The sequence below is a fragment of the Nipponia nippon genome, unplaced genomic scaffold (assembly GCF_047370975.1).
Source record: "Nipponia nippon isolate SJK-2023a ecotype South Korea unplaced genomic scaffold, ASM4737097v1 scaffold_24, whole genome shotgun sequence".
In the NCBI taxonomy this organism is placed as follows: Eukaryota; Metazoa; Chordata; class Aves; order Pelecaniformes; family Threskiornithidae; genus Nipponia; species Nipponia nippon.
The window spans coordinates 7,272,549-7,288,263 of NW_028262341.1; the positions used below are offsets into that span (position 1 = coordinate 7,272,549).

At 41.3% G+C, this 15,715-nt stretch overlaps 1 protein-coding gene across 4 annotated transcripts in view; it reads right to left on the bottom strand.

The window, feature by feature from the left end:
- Window positions 1–5,750: 5,750 nt before the first annotated feature.
- ELL2 (elongation factor for RNA polymerase II 2) overlaps window positions 5,751–15,715 on the bottom strand; it is a 44,353-nt gene continuing 34,388 nt past the window's right edge. For all 4 annotated transcript variants that reach the window (XM_087761427.1, XM_087761425.1, XM_087761424.1 and 1 more), the window contains 4 exons: window positions 13,760–13,829; window positions 10,268–10,439; window positions 9,215–9,259; window positions 5,751–9,076 (listed from right to left, as the gene is read on the bottom strand). In XM_087761427.1, coding sequence (XP_087617553.1) covers window positions 8,960–9,076; window positions 9,215–9,259; window positions 10,268–10,439; window positions 13,760–13,829 — 404 coding nt within the window. In that variant the 3' untranslated portion in view covers window positions 5,751–8,959. The remainder of the gene's footprint in view (window positions 9,077–9,214; window positions 9,260–10,267; window positions 10,440–13,759; window positions 13,830–15,715) is intronic.

Genomic DNA, 15,715 nt, shown 5'->3' on the forward strand with positions numbered 1-15,715 from the left:
TGTAGGTACCTGTAGTGCATGGAAGGACTATTCATCTTTGTGGATAATCAGTCTGAAGCATTTGTTTATGCAAGATGCTGACTGATAGTCTTTGAAGATAGAAATCTCCTGTTTAGTAACCAATCTGCTCCCTCACAGTGCTTACCAACACAACTCCTACCATTTTAGAAAGATAAAAGGTGAAAAGGTGTCTGTTCTCCACGTCTGTTTGATCTCTGGCCCCATCACTGAGATTTGTTGTGTGAAGAGCTTGGCTGAGGCAGTGCTGGGTCCCTCTGAGCCATCTCCTTCCCTGATGTCATCCCAGATGCCTAACACGCAGGTAGCTGCTCTGCTTTGCCTTTTACCTGTGTATTTTTCATCATTGTACCCTGTCATTGTCAATGAGTTGGATGCCCTGTGTACAATTTACAAGAAAGGGAGGATGAGAGAGTATCGTCCTAGGGCAGGTTTTTTAGAAGAGGAGACAGGCAGTGCCCAAGAGACTGTTGTCAGTGGCATCCCATAACCACCTTCTCAGACGTCCAAGCCTCAGTGTCTCTTGTTTGTGCTCTCTTCTACTCATGACGATTTTGGCTGGAGCCACCCCATGGTCTGTCCTGTGCGTGATTTCTTGGTGCAATGAGTTAGGGATGCTTCTGAAATGCTCTGTGGAGTGTTGCCTTACCCAAGGACCTTGGTGCTTTGGAGGTCAACTTCTACAGTTTGCTGATTCTCTATCGATAGCTGATGTGTTTCCCTTATTTTTATACCATTAAATTCCCATAGTCCTTCAGCTCTGGTATCTGGCATGGATGCTGAATGTCCTGTTGGGTAAGCTGTGACTGCATGAGACTTGGTCTTATTATTCTGTTTTTTCAAACTTTAAAGAATTTCCTAACTCCAACAGGAGTGTGGCTATTGCCACAGCCAAGTTACTGGTAAGAGCAAATGAACAGGTTGTGTATAATTAGAGCATGCGCCTGCAATAACCTGCTCCTTTAGCTGGATGCAGTGGCATGGCATTTGTAAGAGTGACACATGAGCAACAGGCGACTCCTGCCATACCATGATGCTGATCTGGGATGTCAGCAAGACTTCTGAGTCAGGAAACACTTCCAGATGTACTTGTGGTCCCATTCTGCCAGATAGCTAGGAAGATGCTTTCACTGGGAAACCGCACAGCAAGGCTTCTCTGAAGCACGACCATTGTTCCCACACATCATACCATTGTTTTGGCTGTCAATGGGCCTTGAAAGGCGCTAGAAAGGACAACTTTGTGTGTATTGCTCCACAATTGTCTGCATTATCTGCATTTGGTACTTACAGCACTGCAAGACATCCTAGGGGCCACCTTCCTTTTGCTTCTCTTTAAGCACTTGCTTTGTCTTTGCTCTCCTGATCTACAAAATTGTCACTAGTTTCCAGCTCCCTGTTCTGCCCTTCTCACCCTGTACTGGTTCTCCTAGCACTGTCCTGGGGGTGGAGGAGCTTTATGAACATCAGCCTCTCTGCATTTTTCATCATCTGTTAGCATTTTTCAGCAGTTTTGGAGGCAAGAGGCATTTCAGCCAAGGATACTGTTAAGACTGTTTTATCTCATCTTTGCTGCTGCTACTGTAAATCTGTGAAACCTGTCTTCTTCCCAAAAGCTTCTATGATGAAATTTTGACCATGTTGTGACAAAAATGCGCAACTGCAAGCAATTTACTGTGGGAAGGGCTTGATGGATGGTTAGAAATCATGCAGTGGAATGGCATTAAGTTTGCTGCAGATCACAGTGATAAGAGCTGGCACCTTCTTTCTGGGGTTGTGACATGGTATTCAGCCATCAGGGGTTAATCTGGGGGTCGTTTGTGTCCATTTCACAGCAGTGGTAGCAGGGGAAGCTCTGTTAGTGGAGAGCAAGTAACGCAGTAGTTGCGGTCCTTAGCAGTCTCATATAGGAGAAGACCACAGTCTCTCTTAGAAAATGCTGCAGAAAGTGTTGTCAGCATGAAGGCAGACCTATCAGCCAGTTCTGGTCTCCCCCAGAAGCCTCAGAGTGCAAGACAGAGAAAACAAACCCCTAAGGCAGCAAGACTTCACCCAAGTATGGTGGGTTGTTTGGGGTGGAAGACTGAGTTCTGGTCAAAGCTTTATTTTTAAAAGGCTTGCAGTTATTCTTCCTCTCCAGGTCAGTATTTTTGGCTTTACGGTGAAGAGATGTCCTCACAGAATTTTTTACTGCGTGGGCTTAGTACTCAATGTTATTAGTCTTAAAATGGCTATATTAAAAGCATGTATTTCATTAAGGCTCAAAGCTATTCTTAGCCTGTGCATATGGCTGTCATATTCAGAAAGGAGGAGGAGGTTCAGGCTTAGTGATGAAGGGGAAAAAAAAATCCTGCGGTACTGAGACCCTTCCCTTTTCCCAGTTCTACTCTGCTCCCAGCTGCTCGTTGAAGCACAGCTGCCCAAGGAGAGCAGGGAGGGTCAATCTGTCCCACCCCATCCCTGCTGAGAACCTGGAAGGTTGCTGAGCTGGGTGCACCCCAGGCATCAGTAAAGGTTTGGACTGAGCATGGTGTGCGGCTTTCTTCAGAGGGGAGATGATACTCATCTGAGGTGGCTCCCCTTCGTACGACCAGCACGGCAGACAGCTTGCAGGATTGCACATCTCCGTCTCTGCACAGGCTAAGGAAACGTGTAACGTGTAAGTGAGCTTTGATGCTTTTTTTCTTTACAGAAAGTTGGGGCAGTGCACTCATGAGGATGCTTTGAGAGGGACAGAGCCTTCAACAGGGAGGGGGGGCAGTAGAGCTGTGGTCTGCGGGACATCAGGCTGGTGGAGCTAAAAATGACAGCTGAGCCTAACAAGGACATGGCTGCAACCATCTTCATCTTGTGCTGGCTGCTGGCTGAGTCCTTTGTGTGCCAGAGAGGTAGACTTGGCTGGAGGAAAGCCAGGACTGATTTTGACTTTTGTGGCTGGGGGGGGAAGAAGGCTGGGTGTTTCTTAACCTGAAAGATTTTCCATGTGATCTGGAAATTTACCTGGGAACTTCAAGGTGAAGACGAATACACAAAGTTTTCACTATTCTTTGCTCAGGATGAAGACTTGGGGGCTGGCTATGGGCAGTAAGTGCATAATCAACAACTCTATCAGTTCTTTTAAATGTCCAGCCACGCTCTGTTAACATGAAAAAATAGCTGGACGAGTCTGGACCACGACAGCCCCATTCTCTGTGAAGGGCAGAGAAGCTCAAGGTCATACGCGAGAATTTCTAAAGACCATGGTATCTTTTTATTTACGTACGTGCTGCTATCTGCTTTTTCCTACACCCAAAATCTTATCGCTGTCTTACCATCTAGCTGTTTCTGTGACGTGGTAATTATTTTTCGACCAGTTGAAACAGAACCAGAGCTGGCAGAGGCTGTGTTTATCAACCTGCCAGAAAATCCACTGTTTTACTGCCAGCTGCATGCGCAACACATGCAATCTGACAGCTCTCCCACGATAAAGCTGAGGAGGGTTCTGCAACCTGCCTGTGGCTCCAAAACCAGCCACATTGTGTTATTTGAGGAACTCCAGAGTACTTCTCCTTGCTGGCCTTTTGCAACAACCATAATCAGTCCCACCTCTCTGGCAGGGGGAAGGGAGTTATTAAAGCAGTGGTCAGCTGCGAGGCTGCTGGTCGCCCACAGCAGCAGGTAGGTACCAACCCATTCACAGGAGCAGCATCACCACCAGTGCCGCAAGCTGTGATGCTCAATTCTATTTTGCACTGTGGGTGACCCCAGCTGGTGGGGGACAGAGGAGCAATGACAGCCTCCTGGTGATGCCAGCAGGGCAGTGAGGTTGCCAACCCCCTGCCACCTCCTTCCCCCAGGGACACTGTGCCCTGTCCTGGTCCCAAGGATCTCAAGCAGCGTCCCTTCAGGGATGTTCCCCTGCTTTGTTCCCCAGCTACTACCATGCAACCGCAGAGCTTGAAAGTTTGAAAAGTTTAATCATTAAAAAACCACTAAGCTGTTGATCACAGTTGTATTTTGCAGTGTGATTCCCAGAGAATAATTTCACGTGTTGTTAACATTGCATTTTCACCCAGGCTTTAGAGGAAGTTCTAATGGAGATGCTTTTGGCACCTTAGGAGATGACGCAAGCCCACCCGTACATCTCAGTGAAAATGCCCAGCTGGCCACCAAGTCAGTGAAGAACGAGGGTCAAGGACCTCAGTGCCGGGATGTGTGACCAGCACCGAGCTGGGCAGCCAGGCACGGCTGAGTTTTGACCCTCGTACCGCTCCTAGCCCTTTGCTTTCTGCTGCGCTGCTAATCCTTCTGCATAAGGCTTTGTTTAAATGAAAAACATCATTATTCCTATACCTGTTCAACATAGCTTTCAGGAAAATGTAAACTTGCTTCAGGACTAGGGCTGAAATAGAAAGCTGTATAGAAATACACATGCTAGAGGAGCACTTGGAGTTCGGGAGCTAGAAGAGTTAGATCCAGGCTGTGCAGAGCCTACTGATGGCTACAGCTCTCGCAGCACTGACCTGTTGTGCAAATGCAGGCTAACCCTCAGGTGTAGAAAGTATTTTTTAATGGAAACCAACAGCTTGGTACTTAAAAACTGATTTTTAATAGGGATGTATAGCAGTTTTACACCTTTGAGGCAACTATAACTTAGTGGATTGGTAACTTTTTAGGCTTTTAAAAAGAGTGGGTGGTTTGTTTTGGTTTTTTGGGTTTTTTTTCTGTTTTGGGAGGTGTTGTTTTGGTTTTGGCTTGGTTTTTAGGGATCTGGATCAAAATGACAGCCAGAAATGTATGGGCCTGTTACGTATGTGGAAATCACACATCCTAAAACAGTTTATGGGCACAGTGAAATGTGAACCGGAATAAGGATATCTGCTTGCAAAACCCTTATCCATCCATCAGTTTCATATTTACAACCAACAATTAACTGTTGAGAGTGATGCAACCATCTTGTAGCAATGGTTAGCGAGCAACAGATACCCAATTTCTGTTGAAGAGAAAGCCGTGGCGATTCAGCTAACAGCCAGACCTGAGATGGTGCTGCTGCGTCCATCACTGCATGGTGGTGCACCTATTGGCAGGGGAAAAACCCTGTGGCCTACAACAGCTTCCCAGATGCTTAAATTTGCTGGATATCAAAGTGTTTTGTCAGGACGATGCCTTGTGTTTTGTAATAAAGAAGCACAGACAGGAGTCCAAAACTCGGAAGAGTAAGAAAAACAAGAAATGCAATTTAACATGTGAACATTTTGCTCTTTTAGGTTAGAAATTGGCCCCAGCACCAGAAGACAAGGCATGTCCGACATGGGTCATCCACCAGTGTAGGAAAGGGAAGTCATGGAGGTAAGATTAAACTTGAGGTAAAAAGATGGACAGTCTTCAGAAACAGAGGACAACCTACAAGGAAAACGCTTAAATACGCTTGCTTTCAGCTCTGACTAAAGCAGCATGCTCGCTCAAACAAGCCAGAACAAATCACCTCCTGTTCACTGGCAATCGTTTAATGCACATCTTTCTCATGTCTCTATCTACACTTGACAGCAGCACTCTCACGTGCTTCGTAAATTAGCAGGAGGACGTTATGGCGAGGCAACGTACCACTGACGCGACCCTTGCACATCAGCAGACTCCACCCTGCGCTCCCACAGTAAAGCAGCAGTCCCCACGGCAGCGTTCGTTGCGCTGCTTCACTGCAGAGACGCAGGAGGACCCCCGTGCCCCCAGACAAGGAGAGACCAGAGACTCAGGACTGCAAAGGTAACATTTTATTGAACTTAAATTGATGTAGAACAGAGGGGCAACAATGGCTCAAGTGTTCATTCACAAAATGCCCCAGGATGTTTCACGTACAGAGTCTTAACACAGTTTGTATGGAAACAATTGAAAAAGTTGTAAAACACTCTCAAAGTCAGAAAGGGGGACAGACAGCCCTGTTTTAAGCCTTCCTGCTCCCATATATTGTCCTCCCTTGACCAATTTCATATCCTTCCCCAAAAGAAGGTTATGGAATTGCTGGCCACATCCCTCCCCCATCAGGTACACAAACAAATTATAGTAAACTTATAAAAAGGACAATACTTCAAAGGAGCCATAGGTCTTTGCATGAATCAACATTTATGTATCTAGAAAGACTGGTTGTAACAGTACTATTTTAAAAAAGCTAACAAATGAGCAAAGTTACAATATCAACACTTTAACCCAATTTCTGTTTAAAAACTGTTGAAGTAACTTATGTCTACGTGTTTTACAAAACACTTCCAAAAGATTTGATTGCCTTTTTTTTTTTTTTTTTGATAACTGACAAGGTGAACTGAAGACTTAAAAGCAGTCAAGTGAGCTGCTTCAAGTGACAGTTTAGACCATATCTACAATTAAAAAAAAAAAAAATTACTTTGGGCACAATTTTTCTCACTCAAACCCCAGCAAGATTGGAAACCAGTCCTCCTAACCTATGTTTTTTTCAGCCAGCTGAAAAGGGCTATTGCCTCCCTTTCAATTTTTTTATAAACTGTAGTGAGATTCACAGTTTCCACGAAGGAGACGTGCACTGTTGCCCCTTCTCTACATCAATCATTTGCTTCAGATTTGTAGTAGTGTAACCCCAGCCAAGATGCCACCATGGGCAATGTTTGTTTGTCTGAGTGAGTAGGCCAGTTTTACAGGAAAGGCAATAATACAGTCAGAGGCCCCACTTCAGTGGGCGCTCAACATTTGCTGAACAGGAATGTCAACTCCAGGGAAACAAGAGATATGTAGATTTACAGCACTATTCTGCAATACAGAGGCTGTTGGGTATACTTGCAAGGCTTCAGAAATGCTCAATGCAAATGGGCAAAACCTTCAATTAAGGCCTTTACAGTAGCTTGTCAGGTCTGATGATGATATGCAGTGCTGGACCTCTGAAGTAGCACTAACCTCCAGCTGCAACACATACACAGCCTGTAAACCAGAAGATGCATGCGAATACAGGTCAATGGTAGAAGGTGGTGGTGGGAATCAATTAATTGCACTGGGCCTCAGTTATACAGTGATAGCACTACGAATGATCGCAACACATTGAGACAGTTGTAGCAGCATTGTGTGTCCCATAATGGCAGTTAACGTCAGATCCAGGCACACAGTTTAGACAAAGAGCACAGAACTGCCGAAATAGGTCCCAATATCAGGAACTTCACATTATTTTAATCTGAACAGCCACTTTGTTTCTAGGTTGAAAGCTAAACACCCAGTGCCGCTGCAGAACTGCAGTGAATTTAACAGCCCCTGCATTTATACCTGGGCATTACTGTGTGTGTCCGCTCAGGACTGAATTCAGCCGTTAAACCCAGATGAATGCAGCTCTTAATCAGAAGGAAGAAGTCTTCTCTTCATTTTGCCATTTGAAATGTGGAGTTGAAAACAACTGTGCTAATCCAAGGCATCCAAAGTCAACCTAGTCTCGAGTAGGTGACACAAATATCATTGTCATGCAACAGAAAGGGATTCATGTTGCTTGCTATTCCATCTTCATGAATGTAACATTTTGAACCCACAAATTTAAGGCAAGAATTCAATTGCTCCCATTTACCTGAATGCATGTCTTCTGGCAATCAGACATTTTCTGGTTTACAGTGATACACAACAGTTTTTTTTCATGCTGGAGACAAAGTCTACTAGCGATACTACCAACATTTTGGCAAAAATTCTAAAATCAGATTTGTAAACATAATGCTTCCCTTTTCAATTGGCAGCATTTCGAAAAGACAAACACAGTAAGACACACAAAGATTTTGCTCAATTTTGACCAAATAACCTGTGTTTTCACATGATAAAATAAGAAACGGTTTACATCAAAATAAACCAAAAAACTGCATGAAATGAAAGTTTGTGCTGTTTGGTGATCACAGTATTTTATAGTTAAATACATCTGTTCTTTGTTATATTCCTGGCACCCAGGACAAAAATCTTTAAATATATATTTCATGTAGGCAATAGCTTCTTTGCATATCTCTCTTCAAAAAATACTTTATAGTAGTATATAAATAGGTAACCTACATGTTTAATTTTATAATCTCGCCCAAAAACTATATATCTGTTTCATTTTTGCAAAGTATCAATTTCCCCAATATTATTAAAGCTGACAAACTATTGAAATGGAAATGCTCTCATCTTCCACAACAGAAGTAGCAATTCTATAGGAAAAACCTACAGCAACACTCGTCAGTTGTTTTAACCTGAGCGTTTGGCCTACATAGAGTAGCAGCTTTTTTTTTTCTTTTTTCCCATCACACATGCTCACACCCACACATTCTTGCACACACACAGTACAAGCACGCACTTCCAGACACTGGTAGGCCATGTAGTGCTTCCCGGGTGCTTCAGCAAAGTGGGAAGCAGTGTAGCTAATAATTTAACTACACTAAATATACACAAGCAAACACCTTAAGGCAACCACTGCAATGGGGGGTTTAAGTTGCAGGGGTGAGTTTTTGTTGTAACAAAATGGGCTGTATACAGCACATATACATGCCTCTTTAACCCTCCAAAACAATGTGATTTTTTTTTTTTATTTTGTGCAAATTTCTAAACCTTCTACCATTTAAGGCAAAGAGTTTGCATTAACAAGAAAGGTCAGAAAACAGCCTTATATTTATCCCAAAGCATTTCAATTTGCTACAACATTTTCTTAAAATGTGCACAACTTCATAGCAGAAGTACTGGGTCCCCAGCATCTACTGATAAAATTATTTCAATGGACAAACATAAGTCTTGAAGAAAAGAAAGGACCAGAGAAAGCAGCTTCAAATACGCATATAAGCAACATCAACAACAACAAAAGTAATTAACTTAAGTTTGCTAATACTGAAACTTCTGTAACGCAAAAGTTTGATACTAACTTTTAGAATCTAAGAGCAACTAATCTTAAGTTTTAAATAAATAAGCTTCAGTTCATTCACATGTCCTGGTCGAGGCAGAAGACCTAGTGCCATGACTCTGCTTGCCGTTGGTCAAATTCCCCTATTAGTCTCTTAATATGAGACAGCTTGTTGTGGAGATACTCGCATCTGTACTTCTCTTCATAGTAGTTGGGGCTAGACTGTAAAGATATGATAAAAAGAAAATTAGGGAATCAAAACATTTCTGCAAATTTTAGTATTTCATGTCCTTTGGTTAAGAATACCCTTGAGCCAGTCTCAGTGATTACTACCTCCCACAAATCTGGTGTTACACATACCTGTTTTACCTTTCGATACTCTTCTAAGACTTCCTCATGAAGGATCTTCAAGAAAAAAAAAACATGAAGACAATATGAAGAACATTTCACTACTACCAGCAAATGCAAGTTTATGTAAAATACTGAAAATACACTCAGTTTTACTCAAGATACTTTCTTATCCATGAGCCACACCACACTCCCACATTACAAAAATAAACCCCCAACCCCCCATATCACCCAAGATCTGCAATTAAACCTGTAAACAGGTGAAAAAAGGAGCATTTGTTTGAAGATTCCCTTTGAGAAGCTGCTCACACTGCTGTGCGTTCACAGACAGCTCAAACAGGTGGAGTTTGAGGACTGAACAACTTTTTGCACGGTTTTGTCAAGCTACAAAAATCAGAGCTAGCCCATGTAGGGTCTGAGCACATATGCAAATTCTGCAGGGTTTCCCTTTGTCTGATTGAGCAGTACCAGGGATTTTAAAATACTCCTTCTGCTCACCAATACATTTGCGATCTGGGCAAAAACTAAATAAAAGCAACCAAAAATCCTCAGCATGTACACAGAATTAAAGAATTATGATATTGACCATGTGGAATTTCTATGTCCAAATCAGAGAAGTCCAGGCTGGAAAGCTACAATATCAGCTTTTTAACACCCTTCTCAGCTAAAATCGTAGCTAGGATCAGCCACCTCGAAGAGGAGCAAGTTGTGGCTGCAGGTTTAGTTAAGTGTATAAAATCACGGGAAATAAGAGGGTCAGGAAAGCCTTGGGATTACAGCTAGTGGTCTCCATGCGCTTCCCATCATCTCCTTAATCTGTGCAAGAGCACCCCCTCACCTCGCCAGGATGCTGAGGCGGTCAGCAAAGCCTGAGCCAGTCTGATACCTCCAGCTACGCAACTGGTTACTCAGCCTCAGACTTGAACCCAGTAAGTCTTTTAAAACCACGTCAATATCATTTAATAGATAAACATACTGAAGAGTCTGCCTGTGCTGAAAATGTGGACTTTGGGAAGGGATAAGAGGAAGATGAAACACAATCTTCACAATTTTTTCCTTCTGTACCTGATATTCTTTGGACCCTGGAGAAAGAAGCTTTCGTTGTGCATCAAGCTTCATGAATCTCCTGGTGATACTCTCTATCCGAGCATGCAAGTTCCTGTATTCATCATACTCTGCATTGAAGTCATCCTTGTAACTCTGGCGTTGCTCATATGAGACTATAGCTATATATTTTCTAATGGAAAAATAAACACACATGCAATTTTACACCAAGGACATTCATAGTGAATATCAAGCATAGACACCCAAGCTTTAAGTCAGTTAACTATGTGACTGACTTTGCTTCTACATGTAAGCACATGTGCTCCAAGAGAATGCATTTAGATCATTACAGAAATCTACCATATTTTTGTAACTGTTATTTGCTAGTATTTTACTTTTTAGAGTTTTTATTCAGAAGCTGCACAAAAAAAGTATAGCATACTTAAAAAACATCAGCAATCATTCAAATATAGGACGACCAATAAACACATCAGCTTCAGTGAGAGAAGAGAAACTGCTAGATTATGATCTCTTCCTATGAAGGGACAGGTTAATTAAGTTATATTTACTTTTGAAAATTAATTTTCATTACATTTTCCGAAGGGGCTACATTTATGGGGTTGGATGCAGTTTAGTTTTTTGGCTACGTTTGTGCCTATCTAACAACAAAGCATAGTTAATAATAAAATTTCATTATTTTATTGAACGCCAGTTCCATTGTTGTCCATTCAATTAAGGCAGTTGCAATACAGCAACAAAAACAAACTGCAGAGAAGTCCGAAACTAAAAACAGCCCATCATATCACCTCCTAAGGAGGGCAAAACCCATAAATGCTTAAAGCTGCTGATGCAATTGAAACTTCCTTCATTCCCCTCTCCCTCAAATCAACATGAGCGGATTTAACAAGCTCATTATGCAAGTGCAAGATGAAGCGGCAATGTGAGTAAGAGACACCATTTCCCACCGCTGTCACACCAATACTTCTGGTCTTCCTAGCCTAAAGACCTGGTTATCTTTGGATGACACAGGCACCTCCACATGGGGACGAAGACTTCAAACCACGGTTAGATTAATTTTAACAAGCAGTAAAAATTTAACAAGTTGAAAGTCAGTGCCAATACAAATGACAACTTCTGTCAGTGATGTATCCCAGGCCAGATGCTCCTGATTAGAGTACTAGACAGTTTTTAATAGAAATCTAAAGACGCCCTTCAACATTTTGGGAGGTACCTGTGAAGTGATAGTGTGGAATACTGGCTTATGCACAAATACATCCACAGCAAGAGTCCTAGCACAGAAGAAGAGCCAAGCAAAGCGCTGGCAACATGAGTGTGTGGAGAGGGAAGAAACGAGAGTAGAAGTGAGGAGAAATGTGAATCTGTTTTGTTTTTCTAGCTTTTGCTTAAAGTTTGCATAAAAAGCTTGAGTTCCTTTACTCTCATAATCTTTACATTAAGATGGAATGTATCTTTATGCTAAAGCTGTGATTATACTCATAAATTATGTAGCACTTAGAGACAGGAAGAGAAGCTGGAATAAACTATCAAAGTCCTTTAAACTGCGTCACATTGCAGGTGCTCTCAGGTTTCAATCTTTGTAATGATCAGCATGACCTAATTTTTTTCCAGGACACCATGGCCAATAGATTATCTGTGAGATTGTTCCAGAGGTTGTTCCTTTCACAGAAAATTCTTCATTGAAGTTTTTACTCCTAATCAGAACTAAACCCACTTTATGAAATCTTGCATGAAGGCTTTTTATTTTTTTTTTTAAACTTTTAGCAATGGCTATTGGCATCCAACTTTAATATTAGATTATATCAAATAACCATACATCTTAACTTCTTAGTATCACTGCTCTCAGCATATTGGGAAGCAGACAGCAAAGAGCTGAATCTGCCTGTTTTCACCCAGCAGAGGCTGGGAATTAAATGTAGGTTTGAGTTCTCAGCCTAACACAGGAAACACTAAACTACTTCCCTGCAGGGCCAGACTTACTTTCAGTCTTTCCGTGGAGCATCACTTACTGTATTAAATATGATGCAGGGTGCTACCATGCCATCTGCTTCAACGCAGATGGAAGATGCACCAGGAGCCCTGACCTCCCTTCCTGATGTTACTCCTGTGACAGAAGTCGGTGAACCTGGCAATTCGCAGTGTTTTAACAGACTTCTCCCTCCCCTCTTGCACTGCAAATACGACAAAGGTGCTCAGCGCCACTGCTGCGGCTGACACAGCACAATTGAACTGCTAGGAAGTGCCTGGCTCATCCTGGCTTTACCTATCGTGGCACTCATTTCAGCTCTTAGCATAAACTCATCCTTCAACTGAGGAAAGAGTTTTAGATTGCTCCCCACCGTGCCCATCCCCCCACAAAAAAAGCATTTTATTAGAAATTCAAGTTGCACTGATCAAGTTATTCCAGTTATTCCACTGCAGCCTCCTTTGACTTTCACATTTTTAAAAAAAGGCCAGCAGTAAAACAGTGGGCAAAAAATCCAGACACTGGGCATTTGCAGAAGCTATTTCTGTTTTACAACAGTAGAGAAAAATCCTCCTGATAGAAAATTTTTAGTATTATAAAAAATTATTTAGGCAACCACATTATTCTGTTATTACAGCTATTTCGTTTTAAAGCAAGTTCTTTAATACTTGTCACGGATGAAAAATTTTTATATAGCAGGTAAATTTTAACTTTTGGGCATGTTAATCTGACGTGTGAAAACTTGTTAAGGAGCTAAAACTAAACTTACTGATAAAATTTAACTGTAATTTTATAGAATGCAATATGCCAGTCATTGCAGATACGTAACATTTCCCATGCAAGTTTAATGCATTTTTATCTTGCTTTGTAGTGAAAATTAAGCAGCTAAAATTGAAAATTTGAATTGAGGTTTTTCTGTTTTCTCTAGCTCTTTGGTCTGTTATTCTATGGTGAAATTGGATATTTTGCTTTAGCTTCAAGTTAGTCAGTGGCCACTTCACATCAAAGCTTTAGAAATAACCTTGATGGTTAACTCCTGGTAGCTCATATATATGCTTTGTAACGATAGACTTTAAAGCCTGCTATCTTCCCTCCCTGCCTTTCCATCTTAGATGTACTAAGCAGTGAAAACACAGGAAAGATGTTCAAATTTATGTATTCAGTATTTTAGAATTCAGCTTTCCTCCTGTATTGCCTCACCTCTGAAAAGAAAACAGTGCACGTTCATATTCCTTTTTTATTGTGTTCTTGAAGAAGAATGAAATTAAATGTTTTAAGTCTTCTTCTAAAGCATATTAAAAATTCTTTTTAACACTTCTTTTCCCCTCGTAATAATTAAGGGACAACCTCAGAGTTTAAAACTTGCAGGTACTCAAATAAGGCAGCTGGGTGACTTAAAGGAACTTGTCATTATTCTAAAATTACATTTTAGTAAATTTTAAATTTTGTAGCCAAATCAGAGTTTTTATAGGCGATTTCTCAACTGCTTCAATAAGTGGCAAGAGACTCCTAATTGTTACTTTACTCACATGAAGTAGTCTGGTTGTCCACTTGTTAATGAAGGAGGATCTGTGGAGGCAGTGCAAGTTTCTTTAACTCCTACAGAAAAGCAGAATTTTGACACTTGTGATAAACAGGTTTTTAATATAGCCAAACAATACCAACCTGATGGGCTTGAAAAAATCCTTTAGAGTTTTATTCTCACAGTAAATTACTTATCGAGCTTGTTGTGAGTTAACTATAGGGCTCACATGACCTTCTCCACAGTAGGCAGTAGTGGGGTTTAGAAAGAGGGCATGGCTACTTCATTCTACAGGCTCTGCGCTACTGCAGTATTAACCCGAGGTGGGCTTTTCTTATTTGAAGACATGATGTGGCATCTGCGTGGCAATTCGTTATGCAGCAGCAGATGTAGCTGCACAAAAGAAGACAGCTTGGTAGACAGATAGATATATGAACATCCAGGTTCTAGCAAGAAATAGAGTAGAAAGCTGAAGTTCTTTTTGTGCCATGGTTTTAGCCCTCCTTCTCTGCCAATTACAGATATCCAAAGTTAGATGTAATTTCAGTGCTCTTCTAAGCAGGAAAGTCAATATCATTGCATAGGGGTTACTGGCATTCAGGCTTCAATAACCTGCAACAAAGACTTGCTCCTCATTTACGTGGCAATACTGGATTTGAAAGTTATTTGCACTTGTAAATTGCTCTTTTAAATGGCATTATGAAAGCACAGTACACTTAATCTCTAATCCCTCTTTTTAAGGGAATATTTCAAGAGCTCCCTATCTTTTTGATAAATAAGAAAAATAGTGACCATAAAAAAAGGTAGCTGGAACAGGAAGGAACATTCAGTATCTTGGTAATTTCTCTCTGCTTTTCATCTGGGGCTTTGTGGCAAGCTTAAAACACACACAATCCTTTATATTCATTATTCTCACATTGCCACTGTTTAAACACAGTATTTCAGCTAAAGCTCAGCCATTCTTGCCGATCTCTAAGTTATCTGAGCTTTAAGTCATAGGGAGAGAAAAGAGCTATGATGTGATCTTCTACTCAATTCTTTTGCTTTTAATATTAAAATTATTACATGGTATATCAGGAGTATAAAAAGAACTGTAAAAGTGGGAACAAAATTTGAGAGAAATGCAAACAGTAATATTCATAGTCACAGCATGCACAATACAACTTATGTGAACAGTTTTGCTGCGAGCATTTCATTACCAAAAATTCAAGTGCATTTGCTGGCACAGCTCAGTCCATTGTTTATAAATTCAAGCATCAGTATTTTCAAAGCAATCCCAAGCCATGTGGGCACTGTGTAGTATGTCCAGGGTAAATGTGAAAGGACCATCTAAAAGCACCCTTTATCTACAAGCACAAGCCACTTCAAAGAGGCACGCTGCATACTCTAAAGATGCCTTTGGGCTGTGATAGGAAAGGGCTAAACCTGACTTCTAATTTGCGAGTCAAACCTCTGAAATTAGACAACACACAGATTTAACAAAGGAACTGAGCTCTGCCCTGTTTTGTGTGTGTGTGTGTGACATCTTTTGAAGTCGTAAGTTCTGCAGCTATGATGGAGAGGAGCACAGAGCACAGTTCAAACCAAAATTTTAGTAAACCACATGCCAGTTTATGTAGGTTTTAGACTTTCCATGAAAAGGCAGAGTTCAATGAACCTCGCGTTATGACACACGATGAAAGACATTTATGTCTGATCTATGTGCTTCAGCAAACTAGTATGCAATAAGTATATGTGACAGGTTTTTATTTTCAGCGTACAGACTTTAAAATTTGCTGATGGAAAACAGGGAGTGAGTTTCAGCACACTGGCAGTTTACTGGAAATCAAGTAAAAAAAAAAAATCCATTCCTTGTGTTTTTCTAGTACTAGCTCTTCCTTGTAACCACTTGCTGTCCAACAGCAATCCATTTAAGATTTCTTTGTTCTAGTGATTTTTGTACTATTGACTGAGCAGTCTTAAA